The following is a 16,355-nucleotide window of genomic DNA, read 5'->3' on the forward strand; positions in this document are numbered from 1 at the left end:
CACCCACTTATTTGGAAATAAATGATAGTAACTAAGCTTTATGAAGCAGAGTTGAACCTATTATAAAGCACTTCCAAATGCGGATTTGAGCTCCTTGCAGAATCCTGAATTAATTCAGATTTCATCATGCATATCCACATCATATTTGTAAGACAAGATTAGTTACTAGCCTTAAACTGTAGTGTTGAAATCAAGGGAGAAGTAACGGAGGGTCTCTCACTTATGACCATTGCAGGGATGGAAATGAATACAGCTTCAAATGCTTTATCATCATGCAAAGTATTAGCATTCACACATCAGTGCAGATTTTTCAATAAGAGGCCAGTCACAAAGCAGAAACCGTTTTAAGATAAACTTTATAAAAATCCAAATTTTTTTTAACAAACATTTGTGACTGATTAATTTGGAAGCAACTGCAAAATTGTGTTATTACAAAGTAAAAAAAAAAAAATAGGTTTGTCATTTCTAATTGCCATCAAAAATTAAACAGAACAATAAAGTTAACCTGAAGCAGTAGTACAAACCAGAGGCACAATAAAGAACAACATTGTCAAAATCAACTTTCCATTTTACCCCTGCAACTTTCTAGGGTCACCCCGTCTACTGAAACACCTGTTCAAAAATACAATATTTGAGATATGGCTATTTAAATCACATCAAACAAGAAAAAAAAAAAGCCTTCTGCACCAAACCTGGACGTCCAAAAGGAGAATTTAAAGTAGGTGTAGATATTCCAAACAGGCCATTACTACAAGACAAAACTCAGCAAGCCTCCTTTTGGCTTTCGAGCAGTGTCTGTTACTGCCAACAGGAATCTGCAGTTAACAGTCTGCATGTTTCAACTCATCAGTCCATGCTTCCATAAAACTCGCATTCAAACACAATCAAACAATCCATTCATTCATTCATTGTCTCGCCAATTCTGCGCTCCGGTCCATTTACAGCATGTCGTCATCCTCTCCTCCCCCGAACATGTCGGAGAGCTTTTTGAAGCGAGGCCCCCAGTCACCGAGATGGTCGTAGTCTTGGTCTCCGCTGCTGGATGAGTTCAGAGTGGACAGACTTCCTGCGTCAGAGCCACCTCCCTCATAGTCAAACACCAGCAGGGAGTCATAAGGGGGCGCTGTTGGGTCATTGTCAGCAGCCTTCAGATTCTGCGAGGAAGCAACACGAGGGTGTTGAGTGTGGAAAACAATGTCTGCTTACAATGAGGATACACTGGCTATATACATACAAAAAATACATCATATATCAGCAGCCATTTTGAATGCTATAATAAGCACTTGACTCACGTCATCAATGAAGTTGCCAATTTCCTCCGGGTTGGCAGGACGAGGTCGGTACTGTGGGGCTGTCAGGAAGATTGGCTTCACGTCGTTCCTGAACACCTCGGGACGGTTGTCCAAACCTTGGTGGAGAACACCAAGATCATAGTCCTGGAAGAGTTTACACAATAACACATGCTCACACTGATGAAAAGGATATTTAATGGTACTATTTAAAATTAATTTCCGTTACAGGACAAAAAAACAAAAAAAAACAAAAACAAAAAAAACAAAAAAAAAAAAACATATTTACGCCAGTGTTTCAACAACCTTTACCGTGCTAAGGCACCAGGGCTGAACAATTATGGAAAAAACAATAATCACGATTATTTTTGATTGCGATTGAAATCACTTAATAAAGCATTTATTCACTAATTTTAAAGCTAACGTGGGACCTCAAGGGTGATATTTTTTGCTATGTGGACTTGTGGATGTGTGATTCCATTAATACTTTAACTTAGCTTCAAATTTGACTTATTCGTACAGCAATAAATTAGTAAGAAGGTAAAAAGAATATTCTAAAATGGCAATTGCAAACAAATACTGGGTGTTCATACGCATTTTAACCTCTTAGGGACAGTGTGGTGCCATGCATCCATGGTGTACACGCTTACAATGAAAAACAGAATCAAGTTGCGATTGAATTCCATTAAAATAACTCGTTTTCAAGGATTGAAAAAAAATGCCTTTGGAAGTGTGTTTCCACAGTATGTGTGTAAGAGTCGTTATCTCATGTCAGCCAGCCCAAAGGCAGTTGTGGCTACTTAAGTAGGTTACCGCCACCAGAGAATGTAGTGAATGTGTGACTGAATGAATGAATAATGTATCCATTGTGAAGCGTCTGTGTCTCCAAAAACTCTATATAAATCTGATGCATCATCATCATCATCATCATCTGAATGCATATCATTCCAGAAGTAGATGCTAATTTCTGAATGTGATCCTCCATTCACTTTAGAATTAGCACTAGCACTAGGCTACAGATGTTTTAAATATAAATCATGTTTTGTATTTAAATTATACAGTGGGTATAATTATTCTTGTCGTGTGTTTGGTTTGATCGTGAACTAACTGGAGTGTCATTTAACAACTTCAAGGACGGACGGCAGAATCGCATTGATTTGATCCAGGCTTGCTACAAGCAACATGATGCATTCATTGGGATATTCTGCACATTGTTTTTCTTCGATTACTACGTTTTAAAGGTCAAGAGATGCCAAAATCAAAATCACAATAAATTTTTGATTAAATCATCCAGCCCTACAAGGCACCCATTTTTAAATTACATGGACAAATTCAGTAAAATGGGCAAAGTGAGTAAAATTTGATTATTTCCTATGGCACCGTGGTTGATTTTCAGACTGTTTTATAGTTTCTGCAAGACTTTAAGGCAGGCTAACGTGACTGCATTTCCCGTCTACCAACAAAGCTGCTATACCTGATCATCCTCTCCACCTCCCTCCTCATCATAGTAATAGATGTTGTCCCTAACATCATCTTCCTGCAGTAGAGGCTCCTTTTGTTCTCCCCGTCTTCGCCTGGCAAACAGCAGCAGGAGTAGCAGCAGCACTGGACACAGCAAAAAGACAGTTCAGACGCTACATCAACGATTGAGACATGCAATTGAGTTGAATTATTACAGCAAATCAAGTCATTGGCATGGTGATAAGAGGGCAAGAAGATCCAATGTCAAACTCACAGAGAAGCAAAAGGATTCCTCCCAGAATGCCCAGGATGACGGGCAGGTCTGTGCCACCTGCCACACGTCCTTTGCACACAACTTCGTCCCCAGTGCAGTCGCAGACTTTGGCCTGAACTGTGCTGTCCTGCTCCAGCCCTTGGTTGTCCGCCACTCGAAGAACCACAGTGTAATCTCCACTTGGCAGCTCGGTGGCCAAATTCATGATAATGCCCGTTTCTGGAACAACACATGAACTGATTATTATGCAGTTATTTGATTCTCCTGGCAACTTCTTTGTGGTTAAACATACTGGAGTCGTTCATTCGAGCAGTCCAGTTGTTCTTCGACATGCCCTGTAAAGCAACTGTATAAGGAGCAGCAAAGCCAGGTCCGTCTTTATCAGTTACTGACAGCAACTGAGGAACAGGGTTTTTGTTGCACACCTGGGGAACACAACATTGGATTCATTGTTGCGGGCTATACTCATCTGTTGATTCAGCAAAAACAACTTGTCATGACCCATCATTTTCATGCCTGCTACTTAGAGAGGTCAAACTTGTTTGACATGTGGTTAAAGGGCCTTTACCGTGAATGTGCGTTCCTCAATTGTGGGTGCATTGTCATTAACATCTTCAAGGATGATCTTCAGTGTACCTGTTCCAGTGGCTGGAATTTCATCTAATGAACAGACAAGGCAACATTCAATGAATCTGAGACAATAGTCAGACACACTTACGAGTAAAACCAAAGTTACTATTACTTGGACCAATAGTCAGCACATATGTCACTTTAACTGGGATCATCAACAAGAAAATCCCAGCGTTTAAGTATTTTTCACAACTGTTTAATTAAACCATCTGATACTATGCAAAATTGTGACCTACACTTACCATTGTCATATGCACCAATCAGTGCTGTGTATTTGCCATCCTTCACAAAGATGGACTCTCTGTCCATGGAACTTTTCACTGTAATCAGGCCCGTGTCTTTGCCCACATTCAACCAGCCGGCTGGGTCAAGAACAATTTTATACCTGGAAATTTTTAAAACGTACACAGTCAGGACTGAAAATGGGTCAGAGATGAAAAAGGTAGTTCAAGACCCTTTGGATCCAGTGGTGCTCCTCCAGAAAAACATTTTGAATATTTCATAATTAAAAGCATCAATCTGATGTGTTTTGAGGAGAAAAAAAAAGCAGAATTAAAAGGAGTATCAAAGTATAATGAAGTATTTTATCTATATACGATCTATCACATTATGCTACATAAGAAATTAGACCAACTTCTCTCATAAAACGTGTAACAGCACACCTTTAAATTAATTTAAAAAATGGTAATATTTATGGAAAAATAAATAAATAATTAAAATAGAGCATTTATAATTATAGAGCAATTATAATAGAGCACAAGAAGGTAGTACTGTATATTACTCCCTGGTGATCATGCTTGTTCCATCCACATCCCCCTAAGGGCTGGGCATCGTTTGAATTTGAGCAATTCCCGTTCCAAATTATTCTAGATTTTGATCTTTTTGAGGTGTCAAACTCCGGCTATTCATTTTTTTGCATCTCACAGCACAGATTAAATTAAATTTGACACAGCCCTGGTCATTTGTCAACATTACTACTTTTCTTAATAGATTTCCACTCATGTATTTCCGGTATTTTTCCAAATGGCAAATTTTGTGGTTAAGGCAAGTGGTTTTCATGCCTGAGAAGTGAATTGGCATCAGTTTCAATTCAAAACCTATCTAGATGCATACACAGTTAAATAACATGAGGACAGTTGTCTTACATGACTTTTTGTTTGCGTGCAAAGTCAGGATCCGAAGCAATGTACTGCACCACATCAGCATCAATAGGAAGGTCTTCCCGTTTAGACACAACTTTCTCCAGTGGATCAAAGACCGGGGCTTCGTTAACGTCCAACACATTTACGATCACAGTGGCCGTGGCGGTGGGCAACGTTTTAGCGAAAGGAACTTCATTCTCCACTGCAACCAACAATGTATGCTTGCTACTCCTCTCAAAGTCCAGACCCTGCATTCATAAAATGTCAAAAATGAACATATTTCAATGCATTTACGTTGTCCAGGTAACAACAGGATTGTGAAAAGGTCTTGAAATTGATATATATTTAGAGTAAAACTATTTCAAAACAATATACAATGTGTGCATACTTTTGGATTTAAATTAGGTTCTGGCAAATTTACCAATGGGGTTCAGTTTTCCAAAATTTTGGATAATATATATACACACACAGTACAGTTGAAATTCAGACAATTGTAACAGATTATATATGCAAAAGTCAACCCCATGTGGTTCAGCAATGCTATATAATAGGTGGGGGAGAGGAGAGGACCTTTAACATTGACCCTTACTTACAAAAATGTCAAATCCCAAAATGTCAAAAACATTTTTGTTTTGTTTTGTTTTTTGGCGGGGGTGGGGTGTGTGGTTGGGGCTCCTTAATTTGCTACCTTGACAGCAGTGATGATTCCCTCATTCTTGTTGCTTCCGGTTTCCACAGAAAACAATTTTCCAGGATCACCATCAACAATCTTGAACTTTGCATTCCAGGCTGGAGAATGTGGCTCATCACCATCTGTTACAGTCATCTTTGTGACTAAAATGTCCACACGATTTTCTTCCACGGTTGCATCATACTGTGAAAATGAAAAGATGTAAAAGAAGGGGATGAGCAGTGCTTTAAGCGGGCCAGTACGGACTACCAGCACTTCTCAGTTTTATCTTCTAGCGTACGGGGACTTCACACAAGTCCACAGTCCCCTCGTGTTCTCTCTTTCCCTTTGTGATACTTGTACTCCTTTTTGAATATACTACATTACCCAATGTGCAAATGCACATCATACACCTGTCCCTCACGAGGTGGTCTGTGTGAAGTGTGTGGAGAAAAAGGACGTGAAGAAAAATGACGATACCAGCGGGGGTACTCAAGTCGAGACGAGATCAGTTCTACTTACGTCGGAGCATAGCAACGAGCTTCGGCTGGCAAATACTGCAAATACACATGTTGCGCTTACACTTCTAAGTTACTAATCACAGCCTCCATGGTAGCGTATAAGAAGAACTTCTTCAGTTACAAATATTAAAGTTCTCACGAACAGATTATGAGGTGTGGTTAATGAGGAAAAGACCGAGAAGCATGGCTAACTGCTTTGCTAACCGACTATCGTGAAACTGGCATTAATTTGGGTGATCGATTACACCTTTTACAAAGTTCTCGCTGGTTCCGCTTTAAAGTGGAGCGTGTCTGACTTTTAATAGCAAAACAGCAGGCCTTTTAATGAGTCTCTGGAGAGAAAAAGTAATGCGACACACTTAGCAAAATGATACAACACACTTAGCTAAACAGGAAGTGATGTGATTGTTCCAGCACCCCGTACGTCAACCGGGAGGAGGAAGATTAAATGTATAGGATTGATAAGCGATTCAGAAAATGGATATATCAAAGTGAATACCTTTCATATCACTAAACAGTACAGTACAATACAATACATGTTTCGTCAATGCAGTCCTGAGTTTTGATTTTAACTTTTGAAATCTGCACAATATTTTTTTTAAACGACATTAAAAGCAGAGCTTATAATTTTTTTATTTTTAAACAATTTCTGTCAAACTTTTTTTTGGTATCTCCTATTTAGATTCACAAATACATTTGGTAAAATAAAAATAAGTGAAAGAGAAGAAAAAAAAATCTGTTTCCATTTTGCCCGATATCGGTGGCCGATAAAAATGGGCAATTATTGACCAAATTAATTTCATACAGATAAACAAATTTGCCGATACTAGACATGCCATGATGGTCCATCTGTTGTGTTTGTGGCTCATAGCCATAAAATTCAGCTTCATAGGGCACTAGATAATGTTTCAATATATTTGGACTAGGACTCGAAAGTACATTTGTCTTCAAATTAATTTTGCAAACAATTTTCGGTTATAGAATTCGGCACTTTCTGAATTACTAGTTTATCATATCGGTTGAACCTAGCATTATTGTGTATCCCCATTTTCATTACAAGTACTGGGATAATCCATTAACAAAAAGGGAAATTTACAAAACTGGTACTCACAGAGCTTTTGGTGAATACTGGAGCATTGTCATTGCTGTCCGTCACAGTGAGAATAACTTTTGCCTCTCCAATCAACCCCTTACCCACCATGTCAGCTACCTGCACGCTCAAAGTGTACTTGGGATACTTCTGTTGAAAGAAAGACAGAAAGAAAAGTATGACTTCTTGTTTTTCTGAAAGTAAAAAAAATAAAAAAAAAGTTTACTTTTAGTTTATTACTCCACAGCCAAAATAAACCCCCCAAAAATTACAAATAACAAAAAGATGCAGTTTAATAGACTAATTAAGAGCAGGCAACTTAAAAAAGGTTTTATGATAAGTCATCACAAAAAAAAAAAAAAAAAAAAAGCTGTTTAATTGATGCAGACTGTCTCACCTCTCTGTCTAAGCCGCCAGCATTGATTCTGATGACTCCAGTCACTGGATTGATGATAAAAAGATTTGCTGCAGGAAGCTCTGGCTCTTGGCTCATAATACGGTAACGGATATCAGAATTGTCAGTGTTTTCCTCATCCACATCTGTGGCATTCAATTTTATGACCTCAAAGCCTGTCAAGTGAGAAATGAAACAAAGTTATAGCATATGTATAACGTGACCAGCAGGTCACTTAAATACCAAATTAATCACAGTATAAGTGGATGCATAAGAGTGATCAGTGATCATGTTTTATCACAGTCCACCATCTACCACCATTTTAACCGCATCTGATTCCACTCTAATTTTGAGGTAGCTATGGCTGGGTAATTCATTCATTAAATGCACTCCCACTTTTGGGTGTCAATACGCATTGCAGTAGCATTGTGGTATATTGCAATTTTAAATATTCTAATCCTGTCCCCTGACGGGCTCTGCATTTCTTCAACCCAAACAGACATCTGAAAAGAAAATCGATTGCCAGCTACCTTTTGGTGATGCCTCAGCCACTTCTCCCAGGAAGGTATCCTTTTCAAAAACAGGAGGGTTGTCATTCTGGTCAATTACATTGACAATAATCTCCATTGGCTCCTCAGCATTCCCAGTACCCTCTGCCAATGCGTATGCTTGAAACTGCATATAGATGAAAAATGGTTGGATTAGTTGTACAGTAGGTGTGTATAGCTATACACATTCCATAGCAAGAATTTATGGCAAATATTTATCTAAGAGGACGAGGATCTCACCTTGTACTTGGCCTGCTTTTCCCTGTCCAGTGGTTGTGTGACGTAAAGAATACCGGTTTCTCTTTGCATGGTGAAAAGGTCAACAGGAGGCTGATCAGCTCCTGGACCAGTGATGCTATATATAATTGTCTTCAGTTTGTCTTCATCGGACCGAATCTATACATAAACAGGGGAGAATCGGGGGTTGTGTGTTTAAAGAAAAACACATGATTCCTATTTTTTCCACTCCAAGTAGTTCACTGTAAATGTTTTGCAGAATAAAATACTCAAACAGAACTTTCTTACTCGAGAGACATGGAAGGGGAATGGACCTCTGTTGTTCTCAGCAATATTAATGTCGGGAATAACCCAGGCTCTCTTTTGTCTCCTCAATCCTCCAGTAGACTTTCGGAATCTCAGAACTGGTACTTCAGAGTCACTTGTGCTCTAAAAAACAAACAAACATAAAAGGTAGCAGGCAGTTTACACTTATGCCATAAGCTGTCTGTGCAAAAGCTTTTCTCTCTCACACACACACACACGATTTAACATGACCAAAATGATCAGTTTTGACGGTATTGCGAAATAAAAAAAAAAAAATATATATATATATATATATATATAAATGCACCAAAAGCATAGCGATAAGTAATTACATAAAAATCAGCAACCCTATATTAATTTTAGACATTGGCAACTGTTCACAACAATGAAGACAAGAAATATACTTTAGACAACAGTGATGTATTTAACAATGGTTGGACTTCACAAACTAAGTTCTTATATAATAAAAAAAAAAAAAAAAAAAAAAAAAAAAAAAAGTGCAGACATATTTTGCATATTTTAATCAAGCCACAAGAGGGCACAGATGTACAATTCAGCCACAGACAGTACTTCAGTTTCATGGGTGATATGAGCAGCTCACCTTTTGGGGTTCTCAAGTCAAGTAGTACCATAAACATCATACTTATCAAAATTTTTAACTTGAAGTAATTGAAATTTAAAGCTACTTAAGTGAATACCAAAAGAAGAATAGGGGAAAGCTACATAAAAAATACCTGGTATTTTTGTGCATTGCGGCTGGATTTTTTTTTTTTTTTTTTTTTTAAATAGTTATAAGAACAACAACTGCATTATTATAAACTAGGCGGGCATTATAACAGTGCAATTAGTTTAGGGGGAGGTGGGGAATAAAGCCTTATCCTACCTGCAGATGACGTTCAGCATTTTGGTGTTGGTTGTCATGAAGCAATACCCTGACATGAACAGTCATCTTACGTCCTTGAGAGTCCCAGGTGTGAATCAAAAAATCAGTTTGACCTGTATGAAGAGAGACCGGCCTGTTTACCTGAATGACAGGAAAGAAAGAAAAAATGTTTTAGTTCATAAATTAATTGTCTCAACAACCAAACAAATTTTACCCTGCTAGGCGGACTAAGGTCTAATCCCTTGTTACAGAGATGTCTGTTTCATTCATAAAGGGGTCCACTGATAGTAACAAAAAACAACAGCACTGTGAACAAAACAGATGAAAATATCTCACCTTCAATACACCATCAGTTTGTACCATGAAACGCGAATCTTCACTTGCAAAAGCAAATCTTGTGCGATCTGAGCAGTCTGTGAAGTCCACTATAATAGAAAACAGAAATGAAAAATAAAAAAATAAAAAAATAGTCTTTTGGTGTTTCATTAACAAAATAGCATTTGCTGCAATGCTAATGAAAAAAAAAGGTAATTTTTTTCTATTAGTCATTTTCAGCAATAAAAAAGTTAATATATTGTATCTAATTTGATAACTTCATTATTTTTCATGTACAACTAAAACCTTTAAATACTCATTTTGTCACTTGCTGTTGACTGAAAGTGACAGGTAATTAGAGCTCAGGTAACGAACAATCACGTCTCAACTGTTTTCTGGGTTTGGTCATGTGATGTTAGCAAACGATCATAATTGGTCGTTAGCGGAGCATACGTGATGTCATTTTCAGTCGATCGCAAGTGGCAAAATGTGTTTTTAAAAGTATTAATTGTACATTGTACTCATCATCATCATCATCATTGCCACAACCGGCGGATTCTTCTCCTCTACACGTGAGAGGTGCTGTCACATGTTAGCACTTGTAGCGTGTTGCAGGTGGTGTGACTGAGAGTGGAGAGACTGGGAGAGCGGAGTGCGCATGCGTGGGTGGAAGGAGCGGAAGAGAGAGTGTGTCAGGGTACGCGCCGTAGGAGATTAAGTGTGTCAGAAAATCATAATAAAGGACGACTGCAGTGCAATCCTCTGTCTCCCGGTGCCTCCTTTTTGGCGATGTGTAACGGGAGTTACCCCCGCAGGAGACTCCGGCCCTGGAGGAAAATCCTCCCCTGTGCCTCCTGACCACGGTCGGGGGGACCGAGCAGGAAACGGTAACAAGTGTTACCGCTGTACTTAATCCTGGTTTTACATGTTCTACATATTGAGTAACTTCTTTTCAATGCCCTTTCCATTGTCATGTTGATAAAAACAGAAATGCTCCCAAACGAGAGCTTTTAATTCTGGGGAGAAAATCTGTCTCTCATTAACTTCCGCTGCCGCTTCCTCACTATGTGTGTTCCTTTAAGTGTCCAGGCGGCAAGCGTGTCTTTTACTTTTGTTCCACAAGCAGCCGTAGTGTTTCTGTCAAATTATTATGGAAAATAATCGTTTTTCAACATTTATGAACCATAATCTAATCATCACGTGTCAAACCACGATGAATCTAATAAATCGATGTATTGGCACTCCCCTAGTACATTCATTGTTAAATCGCTGAATAAAGTAGAACCGAAGTCACTGCTTTGCTACTGCGACCCGTTTGTTTTAGCAAGCATGCGGCAATAACGTGGTGCGTTTTAGGTACAAGGCAAAGTTAAGTTAATGTAACATGGCTCGCCGAGATGCTTTTGCTCACACAAAATAAGAATTGGTGGTAGGCTTGCGAGATGTGGTAGGCTTGCGAGATGTGGTCTCTCTGAGCCACCGGTGTGTGCGTGCGCCTGCATGCTTCTAACGCTATTCTTTGACCACTAGATGGCACTAAGGACTACACACTGGGTTCTTCAATAGCAAAATCCACACGTTATTCTCCGTTTCAGGTGGCGGCCATTTTGCCACTTGCTGTCAACTGAAAATAACATCACAAGTCCTCAGGTAACAGCCAATCATGGCTCAGCTTCAGAAAACGGGTGAGCCATGATTGGTCGTTACTTGATTCCCTGATCAATTATCTGGTAAAATGGATACCACCCTTTGGGAACTCCTAAGCCGCTTAAAAGTCTTCTTACCTGCTCATAACAGATTTCATTCTATGAGCTCTCTTCAGAGCTAGGATTATTCAAGAATAGCTTTTAGTTTATCTACTCTGCACTTTTAGGAGAACTTGTAAGAAAAAAAAAATCACGAGTCTAAGAATTTGCTAGTCTTTGCAGTAAGAATATTTAGGAATACAGACCCAGAATGGTACAAACCGCGCCTCAATTTGAGCAAGGAAAAAGGTATGAGGCCCTTTCTCAGTTCTCAGTTAAACATTCTGCAGGCTTTTCATGCATTTATCTATTGAGGAGAATGAAATTAAATATCCCAAAGTCAATTTACCCAACATTTTCTAGAAAAACGGGCCTCGGAAGTTAAATGCTCAAATTGATGTTATTTATTTATTTATTTATTTTTTTTTGGGGGGGGGGGGGGGGGGGTCACTTTTATAGATAAATGTTTTTATTATGTCACCAGAGATGTGGACCACTGATGACAAAGTGTAAAAACATTGAATTCACGACATGGGAAAGTTCATTTTCCACCTTTTTTTTTCAGGCATACGTATTACAATTAAACTATTGCAGTAGTTCTGTTAATGTTAAGAAAGTGAAAACGTGTTCAAACAACTTGCCCTTGACGGGTTTATTATGAAAACTGCACATTTACAATACTTTCCAGACTGTGTTGTATGTTGAGTAAAAAAGTTCTCCTATCCTCGCAGTTGTTGACATGCTTTGAAAAGAAAGGCTTTGCAAAACAGGCTTGGGTACATTAGTGAGTGCGGGAAAGATCATTAGATGAGGCACAGCAAGTTGAGACTTGCGCTTACTTGGCCTCGAAGTACCACCAATGTAGTAAAGATAAGCATGGATCTACAGAAACATTGCGAACCCTTTCAACAAACATTCACTTTGACCTTTCAATTGGATGGATGGCTGATTTCCCCCCAGTTAAGTTTAATTGACAAAATATAATTAAAAAAAATAATAATCACAAGTAAAACAAAAACTAAATATACTGAAATTAAAAACGCATGGTTTAACTTCGAGACTGCTCTTACCTTTGCCCAATACTGTGCCTCTTCCTAGGTTCTTTCTGCTCACTGTGAAATCCTTCATGTCTGACTGAAACCCAGTTACACATGATGGGTCTTCAGCAGAAACTACAGTCAGACCCTAAAATAAGATAAAGAAAGTCAGAGCTATTCACATGAGCAAATAAGAAAATGACTTTTCTTAAGATTTGAATTATCTTCTCAAATTTGATGCTTTGTTGGACTCATTCACATTTGTACTATTGATCAACTCACACTTCGTCTGATCAGTCAGTTAGTGAACACGCTCAATGCAAATTCAGACCTCCGGGTTGCTGACAACTACATTACTGACGTAAAAATATTAATTCATGCGAAAAGCAGAAAATGTAGCCATTACCATTGAGTAGCAAGAAACACCAATAATGTAAAATGCGGAATTAGTGTATCACTAGTATGTCAATTATCTGATCTACAACAGGTGTTGTTGGGCCCATTTCTCACTTCCATCGTCTGATGATTAGCAAGCCACAACTACAACGGTTGCCGGTTTTCTTTTGTCTGAATAACATTAAATAAACGCAACGGAAACATACTTGGGCAAGCAGTAATAAGAAGTAGAATTAAAAATGTTAGGAAATGAATGTCGTCATGCAACCCAAGTCATGTAGGCGCGTCTAATTTATTCGACTGACTCTAAAGGTGAAAATATTCGGCCAATTTGCACCGTAAAAGTCTAGTGCTTATAAAAATGCAATATACACAAAAATGAGCCTGTGGAGCAGAAAAGAAAGACATTTTGATACGTTATAAACGGCATGAAACTGAACCTCACCTGAAGAACGACGAACAACGTTCCCCACCCCGCGAACATGGCGGCGCTCAACTGCCCTCAAGTCCCCAAAAGCTCTCCTTGAAAAGTTGACGACCAAATACGCCGTATATTCCTGAGCAGGTGCTTGTGCCAGCCGAGTTATTGCTTCGTCCAGTCGTCGCCGAGGAAGTTCCCTAACTGAACGAGCTCAGTGGACGAGTAACTGCAGGTTTTCAATGTGTGACGTCAGCTCACAGGTGCTCCACTTCCGCCTTCCACGTAAGGACACTCCTGTCTGGACAGATACCGACAGTTTCTGTTGCCGCTTACTCACAAATATGGACCAAAGGCTAGACCCGGTGCTGAAATGATATCCGTATCGTTGCTTGGAAGTTGGAACTGCTTTGCTCGAACTTTCTCTTCCTCTTTGATGTCAATCTCCAAGCCACACCACGTGTCCGCTTTCCCCCCCTCCCCCTCGCTCTTTGTATCTCTGTCTGTCTCTTGTCTGTTTGTCTGTATGTCTGTCGCTCTCGCTCAAGCTAGGCTGTCTTTATTGTTTACACAAGTGTTCCTGAACCATTATTGAGCCAAGACACATTACATTTGAAAATGATCACAGCGCACCACAAACAAAAATGTCATAAATAGAATGAATACTGAAATAATGACAAAGAAAATTAACATATTATTAATGTCAAATATGTTTACTGTGAATACAAAGCTGATATAGGCTACTACTGATATAGGCTACTACTTATTCTGTTGTATGAATGGCAACAGGTGGACCGTGGATATAAGACAATATTTAATAGCTTTGCTTGTCACTATACAGTGTTGGCATATACTTCATGTAAAATGAAGTGCAACAAATGTATCTTCTTCAAATGACTCAGTTACTCCCACACAGTGTATTAGATGTCAAACAAATCATTCATGCATTATTTTTAATAAACCATAACACATGGAAATTTGGAAACAACTGTTCTTACTTAGCTATTTGAAGTCGTTCATTCATGCTAAAAAGCCATTCATAATTCATTCTCAGGATGAAAGCTTTCCCGGGTCATCAAGTCATTTTCTTTCCACTGCCCGGATGTTAGATGACTCATTGTCTATAGGTTAACAGTAACAACATTGACTGAATCTGCAGCACAAAGGAGCTGCTGGCTGACACACAGACTCAAAACTGCAAAGACAGTTGTAGTAAATAGAAAATATTTGGTGTAGTCATCTACTATTTGGAAGGTTGCATAAAATAAAATTACACATTACACATTACAAAAACATGCAGGTTAGGTTTATTTGAAGACTCCACATTGTGAGTATGAATGGTTGTTTATGTGACCTAGCTGTTGCTTAATTCAGGGTGTACTCCGCCCAGCTTGGATAGGCTCCAGCTCACCTGTGATCCAAGTGAGGAGAAGCAGGAGAGAAAATGGAGCCCAGTAGTATAACTGCATCACAGTATTGTCTTTTACATAGATCACTTTCTTCTATAGACCCTTCCTGTGACGTCACGTTTAAGTGCGCCTCTTGTGGTGGAGGGCAGGGCGTCAATTTGTTTGTTAGCAGCTAAGATAGCTTGAAAATTTTTATATACAGCATGACAAGTATATCCGGACAGAAAGGATTTAATGAACGACAATTTACACCATTAAAGTAGTGATCAACGTACTGTTTCAAGCAAAAACAACATACATTAACCTTCCGCTTCCATTTTGCCTTCCAACAAACTCAATTTTTTTGAAGCTAGTGGCTCCAAACGGCTGGTTTCAATGAGCCGCAGTAATGAAGTGTCCTACTCGGGCCGTTTTTTTTCTGACACTTGACAAATTTCCCACCTTTTAACGAAAACGCTCGCAGAAAATCAAGCTCTGTACATTCATTTGTTATGGGATGTTTGCCCTCCGTGAGGCGCAGCGGAAGCTAAGTAGTGACGTCAGCTGGAAGGGCGCATTGAAAAGACATAGAACTGGAACCATGCCTACAACTTTCTCAGAAGATGTAAGATGTCTGATGATTGGATGCATGGACTCTGTACTATATTTCCAAAAATTCCAAAGTTCAAGCATATTCATGTATTGCCAGTGAAGTAAAACTATAGGTTTTCGCAAAAATATTAGCTCGAAACAGATGAAATTTGCTTATTCCCATTTGAAGAGAGACAAATCACAAAATAATTACTATACTGTGAAAGCTATTCAGAAGAATGTGTTTGATTCTCTTCATTCTTGTAAAAATAAACACACAGATGATACAGTTGCAAAAAAAAATCCTAATTTTCAGCAGGTGTTTTCAACCCCCCCCCCCTCTCCTTTGTTTCATATACAAATGTTTTTTATTCGCTTAAGAAACACTGTTGCATGAACAACAAAAAAAAACATTAAAAAAACAAAACAAAACAATTGATCAGGATCGTCAGACTTGAGCTTGCTGATAAGCTGATCTTTTGAATCAGATGTGTTGTACGAGGGAAACATCTACCACATGCAGGACGGGGGCCCTTGAGGACTAGAGGTGGTAACCCCTGTATCGAGGTATGCCATTGGCGCTTTTTTCCCCCTTATGGTGAATAAGGTTGGACAAAATTTTGACTATCCTTATCTGTTGTCATGTTGGTATCATTGTAATGTATTGCGTCATTGTTACAGTACGAATAGTAAAAAAGGAACTGAAAGCAAAATGGTTCCTAAAAGAAAAAAGGAACAATGTCTCATTTCAAGGCTTTCTGGTAATGTATGAGTAGATGTACGGATGATGAAAATGCAATTAGCTGATGCTATCATTTGCTCTCTCCTTCCCCTCATCCTCCACCCTCCCACAGAAGGACAGAAGTCTGTGGGTGCAGTAAAAAGACTGACTGGTCCATTTACATTTGCCACCACTTAACAAGTGAAAGATGTGGGATAGCTATGAAGGAAGGCCTTGATGAAAGATAAGAGGAGTTACAATAGGAGGGGGCGGTGAAGGAGGAAAGTTAAGTGGCAGGA

The 16,355-nt window shown here is 38.9% G+C and overlaps 1 protein-coding gene across 1 annotated transcript; it reads right to left on the minus strand.

Moving 5' to 3' along the window:
- Positions 1 to 339: 339 nt before the first annotated feature.
- On the minus strand, positions 340 to 13,821 carry LOC144000926 (cadherin-1-like). The gene is made up of 18 exons (XM_077494732.1): positions 13,384 to 13,821; positions 12,576 to 12,690; positions 9,782 to 9,870; positions 9,446 to 9,586; positions 8,545 to 8,685; positions 8,260 to 8,415; positions 8,002 to 8,146; positions 7,475 to 7,647; positions 7,099 to 7,227; positions 5,485 to 5,670; positions 4,800 to 5,044; positions 3,897 to 4,039; positions 3,593 to 3,684; positions 3,317 to 3,449; positions 3,025 to 3,243; positions 2,764 to 2,894; positions 1,293 to 1,436; positions 340 to 1,154 (listed from the first exon to the last, which is right to left on the minus strand). The coding sequence occupies exons 1-18, from the start codon at positions 13,420 to 13,422 to the stop codon at positions 939 to 941; spliced, it is 2,637 nt and encodes an 878-aa protein (XP_077350858.1). The 5' UTR covers positions 13,423 to 13,821; the 3' UTR covers positions 340 to 938.
- Positions 13,822 to 16,355: the final 2,534 nt, after the last annotated feature.

The sequence above is a fragment of the Festucalex cinctus genome, chromosome 14, assembly GCF_051991245.1.
Source record: "Festucalex cinctus isolate MCC-2025b chromosome 14, RoL_Fcin_1.0, whole genome shotgun sequence".
NCBI lineage: Eukaryota > Metazoa > Chordata > Actinopteri > Syngnathiformes > Syngnathidae > Festucalex > Festucalex cinctus.